Source organism: Sus scrofa, chromosome 4 (genome assembly GCF_054392235.1).
Source record: "Sus scrofa isolate SSC_HxYL_T2T_F1_AM1 chromosome 4, Sscrofa_HxYL_maternal_Yorkshire_Landrace_v2.0, whole genome shotgun sequence".
Classification (NCBI taxonomy): domain Eukaryota; kingdom Metazoa; phylum Chordata; class Mammalia; order Artiodactyla; family Suidae; genus Sus; species Sus scrofa.
Window position 1 is genome coordinate 80,217,903 of NC_139386.1, and position 25,188 is coordinate 80,243,090.

Below are 25,188 nucleotides of genomic sequence, written 5' to 3' on the forward strand. Positions count from 1 at the left end.
CCGGGGCCTGGGGAGGTTTAAATGCTCCCCCTGTTGACTCTAGTGAGGGGCCAGGGTTGAAAACCACCAGAAAAACCCTACACGGCAACCTCACCTGCTCTGGAAAAAAGTTCAGAGTCTATAGTGTTAGACGGTTTATGATAAATATACTGAATGCCAGTCAGAATTGAAATCATAGCGAGAGTTCCCTGGCTGTCTAGTGGTTAGGGTTTGGCCATTGCCCTGCTGCAGCCTGGGTTCAGACCCTAGTCTGGGAACTGAGGTCCCAACATCAAGCTGCTGAATGCCACAGCTGAAAAAGAAAAAAGAATTGAAATCATAGCAATGGACGTGCCATAGATGGTTTAACTTCAGATGCCCTGCTGGCCAACTGTGACAGAAACTATCCCGTGTGGCATTTGACTCCACCCCCTTATTCAAGAGTGGGAATTGGAATTTATCCACGGCCAACCTGAACCCAGACCTGAATTCAAACCAGAAGAAATGCTCAAGGAAAAAAACCAAAAAGCTCTGATCGATCAATGGAGTCCACTAGTGAAAATCTGCTGGAAAGTTGACTTTCCTACCATATTTGGGCTTCTGTGAAGTTTATTTTTGCTCTAGAAACCTGATAGCCCCAAAAGGGAAGTTATTTAGTCCTGGATCTGGTTACTCTGTAACCATAAAGAAAATAGAAGTATTTACAAAGTATTAGCTTTGGAGTACATTTTATGGAAAATATAATCCATTTAGCCTTATTTCAAATTTCTCCATCAGAAAACTATCATTATCATTTTCCTTTATTTCATAAGTCATTCTACCTTATCATTTAGAATTCACGCTGCTCAGAGAACAAATGTTTATGATGGATACAACACAGCTACTTCAAACTTCAAACCTCCAGATCTCCATAAAGGAGAAAACACTTTAAGTTCTGCATCAACAACCAGGCTAATTCTAGACCGATAACAAATCACTTATGAATGAGAAAGTCTCAATAAACCCAACGAATTCAGATTAGACTATCAGCTCAGAAGGAACTTGCAGTGAAGAACAGCCTCCTAGGAAATAACTTCTCCCCTGATCTTAAAGGGAAACCTTAGAACAGCAGACTATTTCGACCTGCTCCTCTCATGAAACACAGGCAGCCAAAATCACTGGAAGTAGTGTTGACCTTGAACAAGGTGGGTTGGGGTGCTGACCTTCTTCCGGTGGAAAAGCCATGTCTAACTGCGAGTCCGCCCTGCCGTCCGCGTTTCTCTATCTGCTGCGTCAACCAACGCAGGTCACGCTGCGCTATCACAGTTGCTATCGACAGAGGTCCAGCTAGAAAGGGGCTGGGCGGTTCAAACACTGAGGTTCAAGAGTCAGCTGCTCATTAATTCTTCTCTTGTTGAGGTTTAGTTCATCTTTTTTAACTTTACTCCACAAGTCTGGCATATGGGGGCCTTAGTAACTCTCACTGATCCCCACAAGTCCACGTTGTTCTCCGGAAGACATTAGAGAAACAGTCGCGGGGGCTCCACTAACCTCTGCTCTATGGTTCATTATCAACACAGAGAGACATTTTTAAATAATGAGGCACCATTATCCATGTGGCTTTTCTGGTCCAGATTCTTTCCTGTGTCTGTCCAGGAATGGGTGGCATAGGACCCAAATCTTGGTCCTAAGGCCCTTTTTGGCTTAGGTTCTTCTCATCTGTTTATCTTTGGAAGTGCCAGGAATTGCAATTAGAGAAAGACTCAGCACGAGGGACCCAGCTAGGAGGTGCTTCTGGTTCAGCCTTCCAAGGATCTCAAGCCAGTGGTCGGCCTGGATGGAGCAGTGGTTCTAAGACCAGAAGGTTCTTAGAGGCCCAGCAGCGGGTCCAATCTGTCAGTCGAAGGGGTTGACTTCAGTGCATGACGCATGTCCCTTCTGGATCAGCAGGACTCCTCAGCTGCAACCTCATCCGCACAGAAAGCAGGAAGGACACACCACATCTGCCAACACCTGGCTTTGGCTACCATGTTTGGGGACGATTGGTCCAGGGAAATCACCAGAAGTGGTTCCAGCTGGGTCACCAGGTGTACCAAGAGAGGAGCTTATAGACAGATACAAAGGCTGATGTGGGGATTAAACAGCAACTCTTTTTTTTTTTTTTTTTTTTTTTTTGCCTTTTCTAGGGCCAGAAGCATATGGAAATTCCCAGGCTAGGGGTCTAATCAGAGCCGTAGCCACCAGCCTGCACCAGGGCCATAGCAACACGGGATCCGAGCCACATCTGCAACCTACACCACAGCTCACAGCAATGCCAGATCCTTAACCCACTGAGCAAGGCCAGGAATCGAACCCGCAACCTCATGGTTTCTAGTCAGATATGTTAACCACTGCGCCACGACGGGAACTCCAAACAGCAACTCTTCTGTTAACGTCAAAACACTACTGCTTATACCAACTTCATCAAGATAAGATAAAATCGGGGTTTTAAAGAATCACCTGACACCCCAGGAAGGAAAGGAAGTAGAGAGATTCTCATGCATTTTCCCTTTTAAAGAAAAAGTCCCCGTCTTATGCATTTCTCTTCCTAATTTCTTTTCAGAGAGCTCTCAAGCAGAAATGGAAATAGCCATTTAGGAACCACACAGGAGACATGGGACGTGGGGTGCCCGAGTGCAGACCACTGGCTGCATAGTTGGCATGCTTCCCAGGGTTCAAACTGGTTGAGCCCAGGCTGAACTATGAATGACTGTCAATGCATCGCTGCAAAGGACACAAAGAGCAGCAGAGGAGGATGGGCTGAGGACGGTGGCGTGACTCACCCGATCCGGGTATTCCTTGCATATTATCCAACCCTTCGCCATTAGTAACCTATTAACTACGATCTTAATAATCTTTCAAAGTCCAAAGTTTTGTGGCTGCATTTTACAGCAAAAAGTTATGAGTATTATAAGATAATACTTAATGGGAAGAATAGCACAAGCTAGATAAGCATTTCGCAAAAAGAAAAATGCGAGTTACCTCCTGAAGAAACGTCTAAGCCAGTCAAGATTCGATCTGAGCTGTAAAACACATGATCTGCTTTCTTTGCCAGCAGAGAAAAATCATTCTTTCCCAGCGAATGGTGACTGGGATCGTAGAGATGCACTGAATTGCCAACTGAAATTAAGGCAGATAAATTCGATGGGCTTAAGCGAGATCACGCGTGAAACCCTTGATTTAATGGTTACATGCTCAGTGCGATTTCCATAAATAGTTTTCTCTTTGTTTTTGCAAGCTGTGGTCATAGTATGAATTACACCAAATTGTCAGCCCTGGGGGCTCTCTCTAGCTTTGGCTCTACTACTGGTTTGGAGCATCTGGGCTTTTTCTCCCCCAAGTCAGAGAGGTTGCACCCTGGACACATGGAACAGTGGGGCTGGGCTCGAGAGCCAGCCTTCCTGGTTCAAGTCTGAGCTCTACCCCACAGACACGTAACAATGGGCAAGTTAATTAACCTTTATCCCAAAACAGGAGATGATAACTGTCTGGTTTCATAAGGGTATTGGGAGGATTAAGTGAATAAAAATTTACCAAGGGTTTAGAATAATGAATGACATGCAGCCTTTGCCCTGTAAATGTTGCCTGCGCCTTATTATTAATCTCTCAGGAGCAATAATTGCTTTCCTGTGTTTACAGTTAAGTTAATGTATAAAGTCACTTGATAAACTATCAAGGATATTCCCATCCACATATTATAATCATGATTTTTTTTTTAAATAACCTTTTGAAGTTAAATAAGACACATCAACCTGGGAGTCAAACTGGTTCACATTTACTTAGTAGCTAAAAGAGCAAAATTCTCTCTAAGCCTTGGTTTCCTTATCAATACCAAGAATATCAATAACACACCTTGTAAGGAATTGGTCGCCTAACAGAGGACACACACTCATGAAATGATTGCTATTTTTATTTTATTTTCTGTAAAATGTAATTGTTGCCTGAAACAAAAGATCAAGCACCTCAGAACTGTGCAGGCATCATAGATCTTTTCAGTTCAGAAGGAAACTGGCTTTTCCTTCTGTGCCCAAACTACCCATTCCCAGCTCCTTTCACATTGGTCTTCAGACATCAGTCTTTTGCCAAAGAAAGCAAGTTCAGACTGGATCCCGGGGCTCATCATGATCTCGTCTTCGGAAAGTAAGATGGCCTGGACTGGGGGGTTTAAGAGCCAGAACATTCCTTTGGCTCCCGGCAGAGCCCAAGCAGCATGGAAAACACAAGTCATCCTGGTGTGTGATTTCTCCTTCGTCCGTCGTTTATCCAAACATTCCTTCTCTTGTAGCGACACACTGTGCCTCGGAGCTCGAACAAACACTTCAAAACACCCTTCGGGCTCAAGGCCAAGCATGCATCTAAGTTCAGATGACCATGGCCTTTGCAAAATCTTTTCAGTCATTCCCATGGCACAGAATAAGCTCCCTAAAGCCCATGATGGCAAAATATGGTTGCCTGGCCAAAGAGAAAACAGATATGGACTGTCTGTCAAGCCTCTACTATGTTTCAAGTACCTGCGCCTAGATAATCACAGCTGAATTCCAGACCTCTGTTAGGAATCTCCACGTCACAGATGCCACAGGGAGGTGATGAGGGGTCAGGCACTGGCCCAAGATTATACCTCGGACAGGGACAATTCACACCTGCTGACCTGCAGCCGGTCAGGTGACCAGGTCCTCTGTCACCCTCTCTGAGTGATGACTCTGGGTCCAGTGACTCCATGTCCCCTGAGTCTCTTGAGAACCCATGAGAGTCTACAGTCTTGTCTGTTCTCCAGGTGAGGGGGCTGGGTATACCAGAGGCCGCTCCCCCAAAGTATACCTGGAGTTAAAGCACTGCCGTCATTCAGGACAAAATGCCCATAGGGCACCCTCAGAATTTAAAGCTCTGCCTCCAAGGATCCCGTCCCCATCACTTCCCTTCTAGGTTCCCTAACACTGACCTTTATCACCTTGGCGTTCTCATGGAAAAAGGCTTTTTTTTTGGTAGTTCCTTTTTTTTTTTTGTCTTTTTGCCTTTTCTAAGGCTGCTCCCGCAGCATATGGAGGTTCCCAAGCTAGGGGTCTAATCAGAGCTGTAGCCACCAGCCTACACCACAGCCATAGCAACACGGGATCCAAGCTACGTCTTTGACCTACCCCACAGTTCATGGCAATGCCGGATCCTTAACCCACTGAGCAAGGCCAGAGATGGAACCCACACCCTCATGATTCCTAGTAGGATTCGTTAACCACTGAGCCACTATGGGAACTGCCTGTAGTTACAGTTTATTTATTTATTTATTTTTTATTTTTTTCTTTTTACAGCTGCACCCGCAGTATATGAATGTTCCCAGGCTAGGAGTCGAATTGGAGCTGCAGCCACCGGCCTACACCACAGCCACTCCAGATCTGAGCCGCAGCTTCGACCTACACCATAGCTCATGGCAATGCTGGATCCTTAACCAAATGAGCGAGGCCAGGGATGGAACCTGAATCCTCATGGATACTAATCAGGTTCTTAACCCGCTGAGCACAACAGGAACTCCCAGGACCTTTTTTTAAGTAGAAGATTTAAAGAAAAGAACTACCTTGAGTACCCTTCTTGATAAAATACACAATAAAGTCTCCCCCCCCCAACAATATTGGGCTTTCTAGAAAATTGGATGATAATGACACCTCAAAATTCTGCAAAGTTAATCAATAAAACTGGAAATAGTTCAGTTTGGGAAATAGCAAAAGCCATGTATGAAATACCAGTAAAAGCAGAGGCCTGGAACTACAGACACAGAAAGCAGACTGGTGGTTGCCCAGGGCGGGGGATGGGGGGGTGAGGGATGGGGGGCGAGGCTTGGAGGAAAAGGGGAAGAGACAGCTGTAGGCTTAGGATCAGGGGAGGGGTGATGAAAAGGTTCTGTCTGGACCTCGGCGATGGGTGTACAGCCCTGTGAAGCCAACCAATGAATTGTACACTTTAAATGGGCGAATGACATGGTGTGTGAATTTCATCTCAATGAAGCCATGATGTAAAATAGGTGTCAGAGAATATAATTCTCTTTCAATTACGCTGTGAAAAAGGCAAAGCTGGAGCAACAGAGAACAGATCAGAAGTTGCCTGCTAGGGATGGGGGTGGCGCATAGGAGTTTTGGGGGTGATTCCGAGTCCTTATTATGATGGCGGTTAGGTGAATTTACACATCTAGTTAAAATCAGAATTATACAACAAAATTTTAAAACTCAGAAACATTTCAAAACCCAGTTGCTGTCTTAAAATCAAGTCTATGTTCACTTACACTTTTGTTTCTCTTTTTATTTTATTTATTTATTTATTTTACTTTTTAGGGCTGCACCTGTGGCATATGGAGGTTCCCAGGCTAGGGATGGAATCAGAGCTGCAGCTGCTGGCCTACGCCACACCACAGCACGCCAGATCCAAGCCACATCTGTGACCTATGCCACAGCTTTGGCAACATTGGATTCTTAACCCATTGAGAGAAGCCAGGGATCAAACCCGAATCCTCGTGGATACTAGTCAGATTCTTAACCCAATGAGCCACAATAGGAACTCCTGTTACTCTTTTAAAGAAAAAAAAAAATGTTTACTGATCTTAAAAATTGACTCTTATGGTTTAGAATCCAATATCTCATCACTAAAGGGTTTTGAAATATTTCAGAGTACATATTAAGTAGTAGGTGTTCCATTAAACTAGAGGAGAAACTGAGATAGAAAAGGCCAAATTTATGAGTTTCTGCTCTGGCCCAACAGGACCGGCAGTGGTGTCATGTCTGCAGCACCCGGGCACAGGTTCAATACCTGGCTTGGCACAATGGGTTAAGGACCCGCTGCTACCCCAGCTATGGCCTACATGGCAACTTCGGCTAAGATCTGACCCCTGGCCTGGGAACTCCACATGCCGCAGGACGGCCAGAAAAGAAAAGAGAGAAAAGGCCAATTTCAGAGTGAGACAGAGGCGACGACCAACTGAACTGTTGTTGTAACCTGGGGCCCTATGCAGTCCAGCCCCCCGGATGCACACGGGTGAAGTGGGGTCTGCTTGGCATCTAAAAAGCTGGGTCCTGATCTCAAAGTCTTGACCATTTAGTAAGACTTCAAGCATCACGTAATTTATTACTAGGGAGCAGAAAGTACCTTCTAAGATACAATAGAGAAATTTTTACTCTCCTGAATCTGAAATGATAAGAGTCACAGGGGTCCAAACTCCCATTGGACTCACGTCTGCACGTCCCCTTGTGGGCAGAAAACAGGCCAGGACCACTCCAAGGTGGATCCCAGGATGCATGTGGCCAGGCACCTGCACAGCCTTGGCTCCCGGGTCAGGGGCTAGTCCTCCATCCAGCTAATCAGATTGTGGCTGTTTCAGGGCCTGGAAATCCAGATGAGGGGCCTGGGAAACCCCTGCACCAGGCCAGGGGAGGTGCTCATTCTCCCCATTTCTTTTCCTATAAAACTCGTGCTTTCTACGAACTTCATAAAGACCCTCTAGTAATAGAAGAAAATGTCTTTCTTTGCCATTTGAGCATTTTAAGAAGAATGAACTTGCATCTGGTGTGTACACCAGGTCTCCACTTACTGAGGACTGAATAAATCCAGGGGGATCAGGCCCCAGAGCAGGGCAGGGATCCCCTCAACTCAAGGAAAACTGGAGGGGCTCAAACTGAAGCCCAAACAACAGCCCCAAGTGTGTCATGAGCTGGATTTTTCCCAAACCTCTCAGGTATGTTACCTCACTTAATCCTGCAACGGTGGGATGTTATTCCATCATGGGGACCAGGACAACGAGGCGCCAAGAGTTTGGGGAACGTCATCCAGTGCCCCAAGACACACGTGTGACCAAGCGTGGAGTAGAACCCGATTCCTGACTCTTGGCTTGAACTGTTCCTCAAGTCTCACAAAGCTGTTAGACTGTCACCAGCGCACGCCCCACCTTCTGCAGCAGATAAGTAAGGAAGCCAGCTAAGTTGTTGTTGTCATCATTGTTTTTCTCGGCTGCATCCACAGCACGTAGATGTTCCGGGGTCAGGAGTGGGATCCAAGCCAAACCCTTAACCCACTGCACCACAGGAGGAACTCTGGGAAGCCAGCTAAGTTGTTTCCCCATCTTTTTTGGGTTTCTTCTCAACTGAGGAATGCACTTGTTCCCTGAAAAACTGCCTGCTCTAGCCAATCCGCTGGCCTACCCGCCCCTCCCTCCATCCCCAGCTTTCCTCCTGGTTCCAATCCTCTGGCGCATCCAGTAGTGAAAACACAGCCGCCAAGCATCAGACACTGTGGCTATGGAGTTCCCTGGTGGCTCCGTGGGTTAAGGATGTGGTGGAGTCACTGCTGTGGTGCCTGGGAACTTCTGCATGCCGAGGGCGTGGCCAAAAAAGAAGAAGAAGAAGAAGGAGAAGCTGTGACCAGAAGAAGATGAACCTGGTGTAGGGACCGCAGGCAGTCAAACCATGGGCTCAGCCATGGCCCCCCACCCCCCTGGGTGGGGTCATTCCTGGCCTTGACCTCTGGACCACAACCGTGACTTTTTTCCAGGACGCCAGGCACCTCGGTACTCTGCTGCCTACATGGGTTCTTCAGATTTCACATGAAATAGAAAGTTCTACTCATCCTACTTTTAAAAAGACTTTAACTCTCTGAGCATAGATGGAACAGTTCTGCTCTTGAGAGCTCATGGATGTGACAGCATGGATGGGGATGCATATTCATGACCAGTGAGCATCCCAAGATGTCTTCAGAATGATGAACAGGTGCAGCAGGATGTCAAGGGTTAGCGCGTTCTGCAGGTCCAGCTATGGCACTCTCTCACCTCCGACAAAAATAAATGGCAAAACCACAAGAAGCAGAGCAAACAGCCCTAAGCCTCAGGGCACCGTGTTCCTTCGCATCAGGAAAACCGTGTCCCGTTTCATGGAGAACATCACAACTGGATTCACAAAGCCAGTCAGTTCCTTCAAAGGTCTGTGCACGTCCTGGCTGTGTCACACGGCAGGATGTTTGATTACTCGTGGGTCACTGGAAACCACCCTTATCTCACCCACATTGATAAATTTGCATTTATACATTTACTTAGCTATGCAGAGATGGGTAGAAAAACAAGCTATATATGGCGAGCACCATCTAATTTTACTAACTAATGGCTGAATAAACAGGTATTTAAATAAGGCTCTGATCGAACTCACAGTGTGAGAATGTCAGCAACTGAATAGCCAGGGGACAAAACCGGATAAGAACCTGTGGCTCTGCCACTGAACTGCAGTCATTCAGGCCCGGGATGCAGTGCCAGCCAAATCCACAGCTTGAAAATCTGTTTATCTGCCAAACCCAATGGCTTTGTACTGCTTTTCAATTTCTTACACTTTATTGTGAAAAAGCCAACATGGGAAACTCAACTCAAACTTGGAGCAGGAATGTAGATGCCTCGGAGAAGACAGAGTATGGGGGAGGGGTGGCGGGGGGTGGTGAAGCTAGGTGGGAGCTCTGTTTTGCTTTTTGATCTGGCAGAGGTTGCATGAGGGCTTGCTTTGAGCTGGACTTTGTGGGGTTTTTTTGTATTTTGCTACCTGTACATTACACTTTAAAGCAAAAACCACCCTACGCTGGAAAAGCTTTAAAAAAAACAAAACAAAACTCCTCTTCAAGCCTCTTAGGAAGACCTCCATTGGAAATATTCTGTCCTATTATGTAATTTGGAATCAGGGGTCCATGGTAAGAAATAACAGAATTATCAAATCAGAAAGTGCCTCCTAGGGGTTCCCACTGTGGCTCAGCAGGTTAAGAACCCAACTAGTATCCATGGGGATGTAGGTTCCATCCCTGGCCTCGCTCAGTGGGTTAGGGATCCACCATTGCCGTGAGCTGCGGTGTAGGTTGCAGACGTGGCTCGGATCTCAAGTTGCTGTGGCTGTGGTGTAGGCTGATGGCTACAGCTCCAATTTGACCCCAAGTCTGGGAACCTCCATATGCCATGGGTGTGGCCCTAGAAAGCAAAAAAAAAAAAAAAAAAAGAGTGCTTCCTAGAGCCATCTAGTTCACCGTTTCTGAAAGGTCCTGCAAGAAGGTTGCTTAGCCTGTGCTTACAAGCCAGTAACCCGTGGAGAAGGACCACTTCACACCCTAGCCAGGTCCCCTGCAGTCAGCTCTGATGGTTAGAAATCTCCCCCAGTATGACTCTCCAACCCCCAAGGTCTGCCTCTGCAAAATTCCCCATTATCTTACAGCACCGCCACTCAAAATCCTATCAGCCATGCACCCATGGGGCCCTGGATTAACAGAGTTAGAGACCATGTCCCCTCCCCCGCAAACAACTGAGCACCATCAGCCAGGTGGACAAAACCCCAGTCAGAATGAGGGCAACGCATCAAATTCCATGAAATAGCCTCCAGACTGTCCTCATCTATTTGTGTACATTCCTGCTTCTCAAGTAACCTCTTAAAAAATAACTTTTAATTGTAATAAAATACGCATAACCAAATTTATATCTTAACCCTAAGTGTTCAAGGCAGTAGGATTAAGTTCATCACCATCACCGTCCATCCCCAGAACCCTTTTCGTTTTGTGGCACTGAATTCGAGACCCACTGGAGTTCCCACGGTGGCTCAGCAGTAGCGAACCCGAGTAGTATCCTTGAGGACATGGGTTCGATCCCTGGCCTCGCTCAGTGGGTTAAGGATCCGGCGTGGCCGTGAGCTGTGGTGTAGGTCACAGACGTGACTTGGATCTGGCGTGGCTGTGGCTGTGGTGGAGGCTGGCAGCTACAGCTCCGATTGGACCCCTAGCCTGGGAACCTCCATAGGCCGAGGGTACGGCCCTAAAAAGACAAAGAAAAGAAAAGAAACTCCAGACCCATTAAACAATAACCACCATTCTCCTTTCTGTCTCTATGAATTGGTTTCTCTAAGTACCTCACATAGTGAAATCATATAATATGTGTCCTTCTGTGACTGGCTTATTTCTCCTGACCTACTGGTTCCCAAGGTTCATCCATGCGGTTGTGCGTGTCAGGATCCCCTTCCTTTCCTAGGGCTGAATGGTATCCCCTGTGCCTAGAGACCACATTTGGTTTATGCATTCATCTGCTGATGGACCCTTGGCTGCTGTGAATAATGCTGCTACTTTCAATGTAGGGGGGCGGGGTTACACCCAGAAGTGGAACTGCTGAATCATCAGGTCATTTGGTGTTTCATTTGGGGGGAACTGCCATACCGTTTTCCCCAGTGTCTGCACTATTTAACAAGCCCACCAACAGTGCAGGAGGGTTCCAATGTCTCCACACCCTCACCAACATCTGTTATTTTGGGGTTTGCTTTTGTCGTTGTTTGGTCATTTGGTGGCTCTCCTAAGCACCGTTCTTTGGATACGTACAACAACAGGGACCACCATGGGCTCGGTGCTTCCTCTGTGGCCAGCTCGAAATCTGTTCCCTCCTGAAGCCTCACAAGCCATCTCTGAGGTTGGGGAGTGAGGACTCTCAGGCCAGCAAAGGTGGCCACTTGTGCCTGGAAGACGCAGACCTGGAATCTGAGCCCAGATGTGGATCCTGGATCCTGCACTCTACCCAGCTCTCACACGGCCTTCCTTCTTAAGAGCGCTATTTATCGGTTTCTGAGCACTGACTCGGATGCCTAGAGGCTTCCTGAGTGAGGTGACTGTCCCACCCTGACCACAGCCAGTTCATTTGTCAGCCTCTGGGGTGTGAACAGCCGTTAGGACAGGACCTCTGGCTTATTAAGGTTTATGTTTCCTCCAAGAAACCTCTACCCTGCCTAACACACAATACTCAACAAATCCACACTTAAAAAATAAACTGTGAGGAGTTCCTGTCACGGGGCGGTGGTTAACGAATCCGACTAGGAACCATGAGGCTGCAGATTTGATCCCTGGCCTCACTCAGTGGGTTAAGGATCTAGTGTTGCTGTGAGCTGTGGTGTAGGTCACAGACACAACTCAGATCCCACATTGCTGTGGCTGTGGCGTAGGCTGGCAGCTACAGCTCCGATTAGACCCTTAGCCTGGGAATCTCCATATGCCTCGGGTGTGGCCCTTAGAAAAGACAAAAAGACAATAAATAAATAAATAAACAAACAAACATACTGTGACTGTGGAAGCCCAATTATCAGCACTAAAGCTACATCAGTCAGTGTGACAGAGGAGAAACACAGAAGAGGCAACCACATACCATGTTTATATGTGTTTTTGTTTCTTTTAAAAATTTTTTCTTGGAGTTCCCGTCGTGGCGCAGTGGTTAACGAATCCGACTAGGAACCATGAGGTTGCGGGTTCGGTCCCTGCCCTTGCTCAGTGGGTTAACGATCCGGCGTTGCCGTGAGCTGTGGTGTAGGTTGCAGACGCGGCTCGGATCCCGCGTTGCTGTGGCTCTGGCGTAGGCCGGTGGCTACAGCTCCGATTCAACCCCTAGCCTGGGAACCTCCATATGCCGCGGGAACGGCCCAAGAAATAGCAACAATAACAACAACAACAACAAAAAAAAAAAGACAAAAAAAAAAAAATTTTTTTCTTATGGCTGCACCCAAGGCATATGGAAGTGCCTAGGCCAGGGACTGAATTCAAACCACAGCTGTGACCTATGGATCCTTTAACCCACTGCCCAGGGCCAGGGATCGAACCTCTATCACCACAGCGACCAGAACTGCTGCAGTCAGGTTCTTAACCCACTGTGCCACAGGGGGAACTCTATTTCCTTTCTTTTAATTGAAGTATAGTCGACTGACAATGTTGTATTCATTTCCAGGGCACAGCGAAGCGATTCAGTTATCTATATAGGTATTCTTTTTCAGCTTCTTGTCTATTAGAGGTTATTATAAGATATTGAATGCAGTTCCCTGTATTATACAGTAGGTCCTTGTTCTTTATCTATGTTTTATATAGCAGTGTATATCTGTTCATCTCAATAATCTGCTATTCCTCTCCCCACCCCCCTTTGGTAACCATACGTTTGTTTTCTATCAGACGCTAACTTTTGAGACCCAGTGTTCAAAGGGATGTGACAGCCTGGTAAGGCCCACCCGTGAAACTCACCACCACCATTCTCCTTCTCGCAGAGTCTGCGATTCCTGTGTTGGATACCAAGGCAACATGGTGTCGAGAGCCAGGCGGTTGACACGTGACACCAGAGGCGACAAGTCATTTGTTAACCTGGGCTACCTAGTGCTGCCTTAGTTAAAGACATAACTATAGCCGTAAGGTACCGTTTGAGTCATTCGCCAAAATGTTCAGAAATGTTATTTCTACTAAAATATTGAAAGGTTACGCGTTGGTAAAAGAATTTACGGAAATGATCATTAAATCCTTAATTTATTTAAAACTTTAAAAATAAATGGCAAACCATAAAGTAAAATATAGAGAGCAGTTACGACATTTACCTTGTCAAACTTTCTTTTTTAAAACACCTTTGGCATCTGTTAAGTTTGAAACCACTGGAACAGTCAATGTGGTCCAGGGAGACAAAAACCAACTCTTACAATGCATGCTTGATTGTACTGATGGCCATAAACTCTATATGAGAAATTCCTCTGAAGCCAAGGACAGTGCCTGCCACCACATGTGCCTGTCACTCCCCAGATTACAAAGTCTCTCCTTATTTAAGGATGCTCCCTTAAGGCCTCCAACTGGTGAATTCCTTCTCCCAGACCAGACCCGGCTCGAGCATGGCGCCCTCACTGTCACTGGGAGCCCTGTTCTTCTGTTTGCAGAGCACTCTGTACACACGACTAGGCCAGCCCTGATCCGACTCTGAAAACCACATTTATTTAAAAAAAAAAAAAAGCAAACTATTGCCTTTGGAACAGATAAGCAATGAGATCCTGCTATATGGCACTGAGAACTATATCTAATCACTTGTGATAGAGCGCGATGGAGGATAATGTGAGAAAAAGAATGTATAGAGATATGTGTGACTGGGTCACTTTGCTGTACAGTAGGAAATTGACAGAACAGTGTAAACCAACTATAATGGAGAAAATAAAAATCATTTAAATGTAAAAAAAAAAACAAACAAACCACATTTAAGTCCCCATGTCCCACTTCTTAGGGCGTCTTACAATGCAGAGACCATTCTGCTCACCCCTGTAGCCTCTGGCAACTCCTGGTACCTCCCAGGCAGATGAGATGTTCAAATGCCCAACACCAGAGCCTCCACCCCAGGGCAGTCCTGAGAGGGCCCTTTCATGACTCACTCCCCACCAGACACTGAACTTTCCTTGGCCACTGATAAGCTTATTCGCTTTTACTAGGAGTAACAAGAGCTCCCTTATATTACACACCTCTTGTGTACCCCAAACAGTGTCAAAGATTACAAAGTAGCTCTGCTAATCACCAGCACACACTTGAGAAGCGGGAACGGTATTATTACCTTGATTCAGACAAGAGGAAACGGAAAGAAGGGTGTGATCTGGTGATCTGCCCAGGTGCCCAGGGGCTGGAGCCAGACTAGAGCTCAGGCCTGACTTGCAAGAGCATCCCCCAGCCCCATCTTCCACCTCCCTCAAGGTTAAAATTAATAAGCCCTCATCAGACTGGATACAGTGTATAATCCATATGCCACGTCTCATGATGAAGGGCCCTCTGCATGTAATCATCAAATGATACCATTCTGTCCAGATGTTGCCACTCTTCCTTAGGGCGCTTTTGCTACACTCATTCGTATGTGCTGAGAACAAGGACAACGCCAGGCTACTGCTGCTTAACAGTCTCCACCGAAATCAAACAGCAAATACTGGAGTTCCCGTAGTGGCTCAGCAGTAACAAACCCAATCAGTATCCATAAGGACTCGGGTTTGATCCCTGGCCTTGCTCAGTGGGTTAAGGATCCCGAGTTGCTGGGGCTGTGGTGTAAGCCAGCAGCTACAGCTCCGATTCGACCCCTAGCCTGGAAACCTCCATATGCCACAGGTGTGACCCTAAAAAGCAAAAAAAAAGCAAATACTGATAACCCCACAGACCTAGACCTCAACTCCAATCTGCTTATTTCTTCAGCAGTGTTGCCTCACCAAGAAGATTCAGATAGGAGTTCCCGATGTGGCCCAAGGGGATCTGGGCGCCTCTGCAGCATCAGGATGCAGGTTCCAGCCCCAGGCCTCCCAGGGCCAGCACAGCGGGTTAAAGGATCCAGTGTTGCCGCAGGTGCGGTGTAAGTCACAACTGTAGCCCAGGTCACAACTGTGGCCCAGATCTGACCCCTGGCCTGGTAATTTCATATGCCCTCGGGAAGCCAAAAAAGAAAAAACAACAAAAAAAATCAGATAAATGTCTAGGCAAGCTCATGACCATCCAGGGCAATTATCAAAATCTACTCATTAGTGACTACACATGATGTAGTCTGATGTCACGTAAAACAGAAATAAATGCTACCGTCTAGCCCCAAATTATTCTCTGTGGAAGTTCCCATCCCTGCCTGGGTTAATCATCCACCAATTCAGGGCAGCCAATGAATCCACGAGAGTCTCAGTATCTCCTCATTTTTTTCACAACATCATAAATATTTCATCATGGAAGAGTCTAGGCAAGGCGCTGCTTGTGCTGGGGTAAAAAGTGGTTTCCCACAACAAGGCTCTGAGGATTCACCTCCGTCTACACAATGAATTCCAACTCGCGGTCCCCTGGACACAGCTCTTCTGCGCCTGCGCATCCAGCATCATCGCAGCCTCATCACTTTATCAGTGATGCCGGTAAATCGGTCATTTCTACCCCCGCGGCTCCCTGTCGCCTGGGTGGCTTCTCCCGTGCTGGGTGTGACTCACAGTAGGTTCTCGAGAAACTCAGAACTGAATATAAGTATAAGAAGCTGACGCTGCTTTAAGAAATGGTTACCTCTGCTAACAACATTTGCAGTGCATTAGCTCCTCCAGGGCCAGGCCTGCCTGCAGTGACACCCCGACAACAGTCAGAAGGGCCCCTTTGCCAAGTTTCCCGATGGCTCCACCCTCCCTCTGCAGTCCCACCACCTTATTACATGTCACTGCCACCACCCTGCTGCTCTAAAACCAGGTGAGTCATGCTCTTTGTAGCAAAATAAAGATGTACAAGAGAAAAAAAGGGGAAAAACAAAACAAAACAAAACCCAGTATTTACTCATCACTCAGAAATAATCGTATTGAAAACTCTGGTATAAAAAAAAATGCTTGCTATGCCTATAGCTTAGAATGATGTGTCACCTATGAATATGTTACTTCAGAAATGGTACTGTATCTTACCTTTCCCGTGGGGTCGGCTTTTTGAAAGCAACTTTCATATTAGGGTAATTTCATTCTATTTTTAAAGATATTGAAGAGATACACCGTTCATTGTATGGATGTATCTGCAATGTGTGTTTGTACATAAACCTCCTTATGGGACTGGAGCTTGTGGAGCTGCTGGACCCTCTTTTGGGCACTTTAAACTCTGCCCAGTCTCACCAAGCTGGCCTCAGAGAACTACGCCGGTCACACTCCACCAACAAATGGGGAGAGGGGCTCTTTCACCAAATTTTGCTTTGCTTTTCCTTTTTTTTTTTTTTTTTTTTTTGCATACAGGTGGATGTGCGTTCAGACACAAACTAAAATACGATGTTTCTCGAAATGGATCAAAGTCAAAGAAGTTTAAAAGTCACTGCTCTATCCCAAAAATTTAACAAGGGGCTATGGCTTAAGGAATTTTAAAAATAGCATTGGAGTTCCCTGGTGGCCCAGCAGTTGAAGAGCTGGCATTGTCACTGCTGTGGGTCAGGCCACTGTTTGTGGCATGGGTTCAATCTCTGGCCTGGGAATCTCCATATGCCATGGGTGAGGCCAGAAAAAAAAAAAAAAGTCAAGAAGAGGGGATTAAAGTAAATGAATAAAAAGCTTTGTAGTTAGGATTAAGAAATTATTATAATGCCCAAACATTAAAAGATTTCCAAACATCTCCTCAGATTTTTGGAACAGTTTCCTTGTTGGAAAATTTCAACACATCCATGTTCCTGTGGCTGAAAAATCAAGCATGGCTGCCATGGCTCTGCCGAGAGGGCCCTCCCTCCACTCCGACCAGGACATGAAAACAGAGCAGAAGGTGCTAGAACGAAGCGAGGAAAAAGCAGTGCTGGGTGGTGAGGAAGGTGGGGCTGCAGGCAAATGACGGGCCTGGGGCCTTGGCAGCAGGAGGAAGCGTCACTTCCTCGCCAGCCTCCTCCTCCCGCAGGCCTCCTGCCACAGCTCTGCTCTCCGTGACACAGCTTCCCCGTGGAAAGCAGAAGTGGGCCTCCCTCTCCAGTCGGGGCCCTCTGAGACCAGCTTCCCCTCCGCCCTCTCGCCTGTGGGGCTAACATTTACTGGAAGAGCTGAAGCACCCAGGAAAAGCCCAAACACCCAGGAGACATCATGCCTCTGGCTGGAAATGAAACAAATCTAGACACATCTCTCCCATCTCACCGTGTTGTCTCAGCAGCACTGAAAAGTCACTAGAGCACTGCTCCCCCCCCACCAGCCCCCCCGGATGCTGAACCAAGACAGAGAGGAGGATGGAGAACTTCGGGGAGCTGACAAGGAGCTTCCACCAACTTGCAACCAACATGACTTGGGATCCCTCAAGAGAGTGACGTTACCCCTCCCGCCTCCTCCCCCAGCCGGGATGCTGGACCAAGACAGGGAGGATGGAGAACTGGGGAGGAGCAGACAAGGAGCTTCCAAACAGGACTTGGGATCCATCAAGAGAGTGAAGGTAGATGCTCACAAGAAGGTGGAGTGTGGACAGGCCCTGCAATATCTGATATCTGACTCTGTCAGAAGTGTAAACTGGAAGAAGGAAGCGAGACGCACTTAAAGACCCTCTGAGCCTCCTAAGGGACGACGTCTTCCCTGTGTCCTAAAACTCACCAAGAGCAGAGCCTACAGCATTGAAAAACACCCACTCAGTCAGGATCTGTTAATCCATCCCCAAGTGCGAAGTTTTACGGAGCACCATTTATACATCTTAACATCATGAAGAATGAACAAAGTTACATTGAGATGAACCATTAATAGTTAACCCCCATCAATTCATGGCTTGAAGGCTCTGTGGGCTAGTGGGGGAAGCGTTAAAGAAAGAAGTTAGAGGAGAGAGACTGGCAATACGTTTGGGGTTAATAAGGCACAGTTAAATAACCAACACTTTGGAAGAGTTGTATACCAATGAAAACTATGTCCTGATTCCAAATATAATTTTCACGAAATAGCTTGGCAGCAAATAAGGAACGCTGATGCGTAATCAGTACTAAAGGAAAATGGGGAGTTCCCGTCGTGGCTCAGCAGAAGCGAATCCAACTAATGTCCATGAGGATGCAGGTTCGATCCCTGGCCTCGATCAGTGGGTTAAGGATCCGGCGTAACCATTAGCTGTGGTGTAGGTCGCAGACAAGGCTTGGATCCGGCGTTGCTGTGGCTGTGGTATAGGCCGACAGCTGTAGCTCCGATTCACCCCCTAGCCCGGGAACCTCCATATGCCTCGGGTGCAGCCTTAAAAAGGAAAAAAAAAAAAAAAAGAAGAAAAGGAAAATGAAGTTCAGAACAAGGTTGAAGAAAAAGCTCAAGAAGGAAGAACCAAGGCTATTACAGCCCCAGGCGACTTGCCAGCATGGATGAGCCTTTGAAACACAGCATCCCAAGTAATTACTTAAACTTGCTTTGCTAAATGACGAGACAGCCCTTCCAGCTAAAGTGAAGCCAAGGATAATCTAAAAGAAGAGTCTGAGTCTTTAAACTGGCCTGTTCCCAAAATTCCCATCCCCCCATTGGCAGATTTCCAAACTATTTTCTACACTTGGGCTTCTCCCCCAAATGGGAACTTACTCAAAATAAATGTTATAAATGATGAGAGAGTGAACTCAACGTTTCACAATTTAAGTAGCAGGAAACCAGGCAGCTGTAAGAAATCTTTCAGTACTTCTGACCAACTTCTGCTTCCCTGTCCATCTCCTATGACCAGTCTTAAAGGATGGGAGGCGAGGTCTATCCAGTGCAGGAGAGTGACCCTTGCTCACAGCAGGTAGCCAGGAAAGGAGTCGCATGTTTTCATGTGCATGCACAGACCCTGTCCCCTTCCTTTATATTTTTCCCCTTGAATGACATCTCTCACTGTTGTAACAACTGCACACGGAGGCTCGTAGGGTTTACAAAGAGGCTAGAGGGAATCCCTTTGCAGGGTACCACTTGGGCCCTTCTACACTAAGCAATAGCAACCCCAGGCAGTCAGTAGAGCTGCTCTGACAGCGGCCGGGACAGGTGTCACCTTGGCAGTTATCAGAGCTCCTCCCTTCCTGAGCAGGAAGCTGAGCTGAGAGGCCCAGGAACCCAGGTCCCCCGAATCCAGCCCAAATACCCTGCTTGACGTTGCACCTGCTCATTTGCCCTGACAGTCAGCCACTTAGGGCAGACAACTTCCAAGGGATGGAAGATGGAAGGAAACTACCTTGTGATTCTCTGTCTTAAAAATGTTTACTGAATAACTTAGGAGCTTTACTTGTAGGCAATTGAGTATCGCCTACAGGTCCAAAGGCAGAGAAGTGGGAAAGACCAAAGTTAGAACCAGACAAGGTATCTATTCTGCCCAATGATGCCATTTAACCTGTGACCTTGGACATGCCAAAAACTTTTTTTTTGTATCTTTCCCTGCCTACCCTGGGGCGGGGGGGGGGGGGGCGGTGGTCATGAGAAGGTCAAATGAAAGCAGCTTTCAGAAGGCTTCAGAGCTTTGCATAAGCAGCTGGGTATCAACACCATCACTGCCAGAAAGAGCCCAAGAAAAAGGGCTGAGGCAGTCTCTGCCATCAGTGTGTCACTGATCAATGTCCCACCTAATGGCTGTGATGACCTTTCCATGTCAACACTATCCATGCCTGAAGACACAGGTCACTGAGGTCAGCACTCTGAGTGGGCCGTATCCATGGACCCTGCCGGGGACATGTACCTCTTCCTATTTATACAGATTTTAAATTTAAATATGGGCTTGTGTGTGGATAATACGGTTTAACTTTGTCCATTACAACCCCATATATTCATAGGAACCAACAGGCATCTCATGTTTCAGTGATTCCTTTTTGAGTACAAATATGATGGAACTAAAAGGCTGTGAAAGTCATTGAATCACAACACTGCTCAACCACTTTTCTGCTAAGAGTATGTCATGGCCCAGGGCGGGGCACAGGTATTATATGTTCTCCACAAACCTTTCCAACACCAATGACTGTAAGATAAAGTCTGGCTACATCTTGGACTTCGCAGATGTAGGCTTTGCGGCTGTACCTGGTGCCCCACATGAAGGCTTCTTTCCCACTGATACAGCACAGTTACCAGTCCTAAGTGGAGATGCCCAAGGGAAACGTTGACACTGGGATAACTGGAGGGTCAAAGAAGTCTTTCCAATCCCATTTCAGAATCTGGGATGGAGAGGGCCAGCAGGCTGCTGATGCCTCAGGGGCCAGCCGTGTTCCTTGGCCTCACACAGGGCCAGGCTCAGAGCAGAGCTTCATTCCTTCTTCCAAGCCATCTAGACCTCGTGACAGGCACCAGGGCTTGTGTTTTGGACAAGCCAGACAGAACTGTTTTCACTGAGAGTTCACTGTAGTGAAATACAAGCTATACAGACATGGGCAAATCATACTATGACTCTAGTTACTGCTGTGAAGGAAATGGTGGCAAAATAAATGGCCCGAGTAATTTATCTCAAATCACAGCTTCGGTAAATGGTGAAAGAGACTCAGACTCGGGTTTCCTGGCTCCGTTTTCTCTTCCTTTACATCCGCTTCCCTCTATCCTTCACTCGGGAAGAGGGTTACCCAACTCTGCATCCAAAAACACTCAGGCACCAAAAACCCCTTGTGATCAAGATACATTTCTTCAAGTCTCAAAGCGCTGACGTCCTTACTTCTAAATGAGAACCAGGAACTACGTGGGTCCCACTTTTTCCCAGCAGAGCTCACCTTATCCAGGAGGGCTCTGAGGACTTCAGTGCCTATTCCCCTCTGCTCCGCTGTGGGGAGAGAATGCCCTGGCCCTCAGGAACCTCTGCCTGGGCGCCCTCTGGGGTAGCCAAGACATTACAAGTAAGTCAGACATCCTCATTGGCTGGGTCTTGGGGTGAGTCAGACTCCTGGGCCCTGCCCTGGGTCAGCAAATCTCTGGTGCATTTATTATGCAGATTTACTAGTAAGGTCAGGTGGGGCTAAATGGGACCAGCAGCCTTTGGTTTAAAACAACCAATCTGCCAAGAACCAGGGAACCTCGTTTTCACGGACACAATTATTTGCAATAATAACGGCACCGTCTATGGAATACCTGGGGACTTTACCTGCAATAAATAGCGCAGAAGGTGGCTATGTTCTCCTAAAGATGAGAAAATCCAAGCCGAGAATTTTAATAACAGGCCCAAGCTCACAGGTAGCTAGCAAACTATGAAGCCCTTATTCCACTCGAGTTTATGTGATGGCAAAGAAGTTGGGTGGATTTGGGTAATTAAGACAGACAGACGATCACACACACACACACACACACCCGCGACCACGCCGGCTATTAAATGGAATATGACAAACGCTCAGTATCGCGAAGACACCGCAGGCAGCCTAGATAACACAGGAAAGAGGGAACTGCCGCGCGCACCCCTCCCCCAAGGCGAAGGAAAGGCAACCCCTGAATTCTTAAAATAACTCTCGCTTCCTCTCGGCCTCCAGAGGCTGGGGACTGCGGCTCCGCTGGCCGGGAGGCGCCGGGCTCAGCGGGAGGGTGCGCACCGCCTCCCCCGCAGCCCCAGGAGGTCACGCTCAGGCCCAGGCACCGGGGAGCCAGCCGCCCGCGGGCCTGGGAGAGGGCCTGGACCGAGTCGCATCGCTCACCTCGGAGGACCCGAGAATGTGAGGGGACGGCAGACTGTGCCTGCGAGGACTTCCCCGTGGGATCCCCGCCGCGCGCCCGCCTGGTGCGGAGAGGGGGGCTCCCCCGCCGCGCGCCGGGAGCGGCCCGAGCGGGGACAGCATCCGGCCCCCGGGGCGGCGCCGGAGGGACCCGCGGTGCGCCAGCCCGCACCCCACGCCACGCCCCTGAGCCCGGGGCGGAGGAGACACCTGCGGAGCCGCCCGCGCCAGCGGCCTCGATCCTAGGTGCCCCGCCAGCGGAAGGCACCTGGGTGGCCTCCGCGTCCGGCCGCGCGCCCTCCCCCGCTCCCCCGGCCCGCGCCCACCCTCCCTCCGCCTCGCGCCTGGGACTCACCAGCTCCGGGTGCAAGTCGCGGGGCGGCGGCGGCGGCGCTCCACGGTGGCCGCGGTCAGAGCTGGGGGCGCGACGGGGCGGCCCGGCGGGGCGGGAGCGGAGGCGCGCGGCTCAGAGTGCGGGCTCGGGGCCCGGGGTGGCGCGGCCGCCCCGCCTGCCGCGGGCTGGAGGCTGAGCGCGTCCGGCCCGGAGGCGCCACGGCCAGGAGCGAGTGGCGGCGGAGGCCCGGAGCGGCGGCGGAGGAACTGGCCGTCGCCGAGCCCGGCCGGGAGGTCCCAGCTACTTCCTGGTGCTCGGATTTGCATACCGCGCCTGGAGGGCGGGGAAGTGACCGTTTGGCCCCTGCCCAAGGTTTGGGGCTTCGGTGTGGCTGTCGCGCGGAGCTTTGAAGGCAGAGAAACCTGCGTCCCGGCGCGCAGCTTGGGAGCGTGGAGCCGCCTCGGGCAGACATTCTCCTGCGGAGACAGACAGAAGGATCTTAAAGGAGATCCCCTGGCGCCTGGCGTCCGGGCACGGCGACGAAACCTCTCGCGCCTCCTTTCCTTCCCTTCCAGGCTACCCCCTAGAGTGTTAGGAAGCGCGGTGGGGTGGGGGTTCTGGCAGCAGAGGGGCGCCCTCGGGTCCCCCCAACATTTGGAGTTCTCTAGAGGGAGCATGAGACTTGCCAAGCTGATGGTCTCCTTGAGTTCTTAAGCAATGGATGAGCTCCTTAAGTATGTATTGCGAGGGCCTTCAAGGTATTGATGGGGGTGGGGGTTAAAAGGCCTGGCAGTTACTCGGTTCCCCCAAACGTCAGTTTCCACTGGGAAAAAATGGAGGCAGGGCTACCGGGAGAATGGATGAATCACCGTCTGTAAAGGGATTGCACACTGCCAGGCACACGGGGATGGTCTCTGCATTCTTCCTGCCATCTCTGCATCCCCACCTGGATCACAACAGATTCCTGACCAGTGTTTGCTGAAAGAATGACTTTATCTTCAAGCTCGTGGTCCAGCTCCGTATATGTCACTTACAAACTTAAGACAGAACATCAGTCTCAGGCGCGTGGATGCCCACTTGTTCTAAGCGAGATTCCACGTACTGGGATCCCAGCATTGCCGCCATTGTAAAATTTACATGGAAATGAACAGTCCTCTGTAGGATATTTGGACTTTGTATTAATAAGAGCAAACACTTGGGGTTCCCTGGTGGCTCAGCAGGTTAAGGATCCATGTTGTCCCTGCTGTGGTGGGGGTTGGATCCCTGGCCTGGGAACTTCTGCATGCTTCAGGCATGGCCAAAAAAAAAAAAAAAAAAAAAAAGCAAACACCTGCATAGAGCCTATTGGATCCCAGCCTATCAGACTAATGACTTTTTTTTAATGATTTTTATTTTTTCAATTATGGTTGATTTACAGCAGACTGATGACTTTTTATTAACAATGTTCCTAAGAGGCTGGCCCCCGCTTGAGGCTGCAGTCAAGTGTGCCACCTTGTAACATAATCCATAAAGCAGCTAGTCATGTATTACTGGTAACAGGGGACAAAGGTTTGCAAACTACTGCCTTAACAACAACAGGGTAGGTTTGTTCCTATGATGGTCACTGGTATGTAGTTGTTGGTTTCCCGCCGAAGAGGAGGGGTTGGGTTACCTGCTGGAATGTGTCCAGCAAGGGAGTGAAATCTGTCACAGACCCTGTGGAGTAAGTCACTACCTGAGGACCTACTTCCAGGACTTTTCCTCAGAATGACCTCTCAAATATCTGGGCCCTAATTTAAAATATTTACTCTTATCAATGAGTCCTTGGGGTCCTGGCTGAAGGCATCTGGCAAATAAAGACAGGGACACAGAAGGTTTGGTGTTGGCTAATCCACCGAGAAGGTCTCCTCAGAATGTTTTTGCTAAAGTGGCTCTTGGAGTGAGAAACAAAACATCACTAGACAGAGCTGGGCTTGCACCAAGCTCCACCAGTTTTTTTCTGTGCGTATGATAAAAATAAAGCTGTCCAAAGAGATCCCCATTAGTATTTTTACTGATTAATTAAAAAATTTCTTTTGGGAGCACCTGTCATGGCGCAGCGGAAATGAATCCGACCAGGAACCATGAGGTCGCAGATTCAATCCCTGGCCTCGCTCAGTGGGTGAAGGATCCGGCGTTGCCGTGAGCTGTGGTGTAGGTCACAGACACAGCTCAGCTCTGGTGTTGCTGTGGCTGTGGTGTAGACTGGCAGCTGCAGTTCTGATTGGACCCGTAGCCTAGGAAACTCCATAAGCCGTGGGTGCGCCCCTAAAAAGAAAAAAAAAATTATTGAATGAAAGATTCTTTAGGAGTTCCTGTTGTGGTTCAGCAGTAGGGAACCCGACTAGTATCCATGAAGACAAGAGTTCGATCCCTGGCTTCGCTCAGTAGGTTAAGGATCCTGCATTGCTGTGGCTATGGTGTAGGCCAGCAGCTACAGCTTCGATTCGACCCCTAGCCCAGGAACCTCCATATGCCACAGTTGCGGCCCAAAAAAGACTACTGTACTTCACAGTTTTCAAGTTTCACACACAAGATTTCACATATTTATAATAACCCCCCTTTTTTAAAATCCCTTACCGCTGTAATGCCCCTCCCCCAACTCCACTATGTCACTCCTCACATAGGAGCAAACGGGCTTAGCTCATCTCTGTTCAGTTAGAGCACCGAGAGTGTGCAACAGGCACCTTAAAGCAGAATTGGCTTCTATTTAGCATTGTTTACTTTTGTTTCACACGTTAACCTTCTTTTCTCAACTACTGGTAAATAGTAAACCAGTACCTTTGGAAACCATTGTTTTTAAATGTATCTCTTTCTTACTGCTGCGCTCAAAGTTTCAGTCAGGTGCTCGCAATACTTCTTTGGTGTTGATTGATCACTTCACCGATGAAGGTCTGGGTTGTCGCCACAGTACCCTCTACGGAGAACGGAGCACAGAGTGGAATGATGAGGTTGCAAATCAGCAGAGATCCCCAGGACAAGGTAAGGAGGGGAGGCT

The 25,188-nt window shown here is 48.3% G+C and overlaps 1 protein-coding gene across 6 annotated transcripts in view; it reads right to left on the reverse strand.

Annotated features, from left to right (window-relative positions):
* Window positions 1-22,469, reverse strand: part of LYN (LYN proto-oncogene, Src family tyrosine kinase) — a 108,046-nt gene extending 85,577 nt beyond the window's left edge. For 2 of the 6 annotated variants that reach the window (XM_021089363.2, XM_021089358.2), the window contains exon 1: window positions 22,194-22,469. Coding sequence is in view for 2 of the 6 variants with exons in the window: in XM_021089356.2 (XP_020945015.2) it covers window positions 1,182-1,203 (22 nt within the window). In the remaining 4 variants the exon portion in view is untranslated. Of the gene's footprint in view, window positions 1-1,181; window positions 1,299-21,820; window positions 22,011-22,193 lie in introns of those variants that run through there. The other 4 variants (XM_021089361.2, XM_085022346.1, XM_021089356.2 and 1 more) reach the window with 4 other exon arrangements.
* Window positions 22,470-25,188: the final 2,719 nt, after the last annotated feature.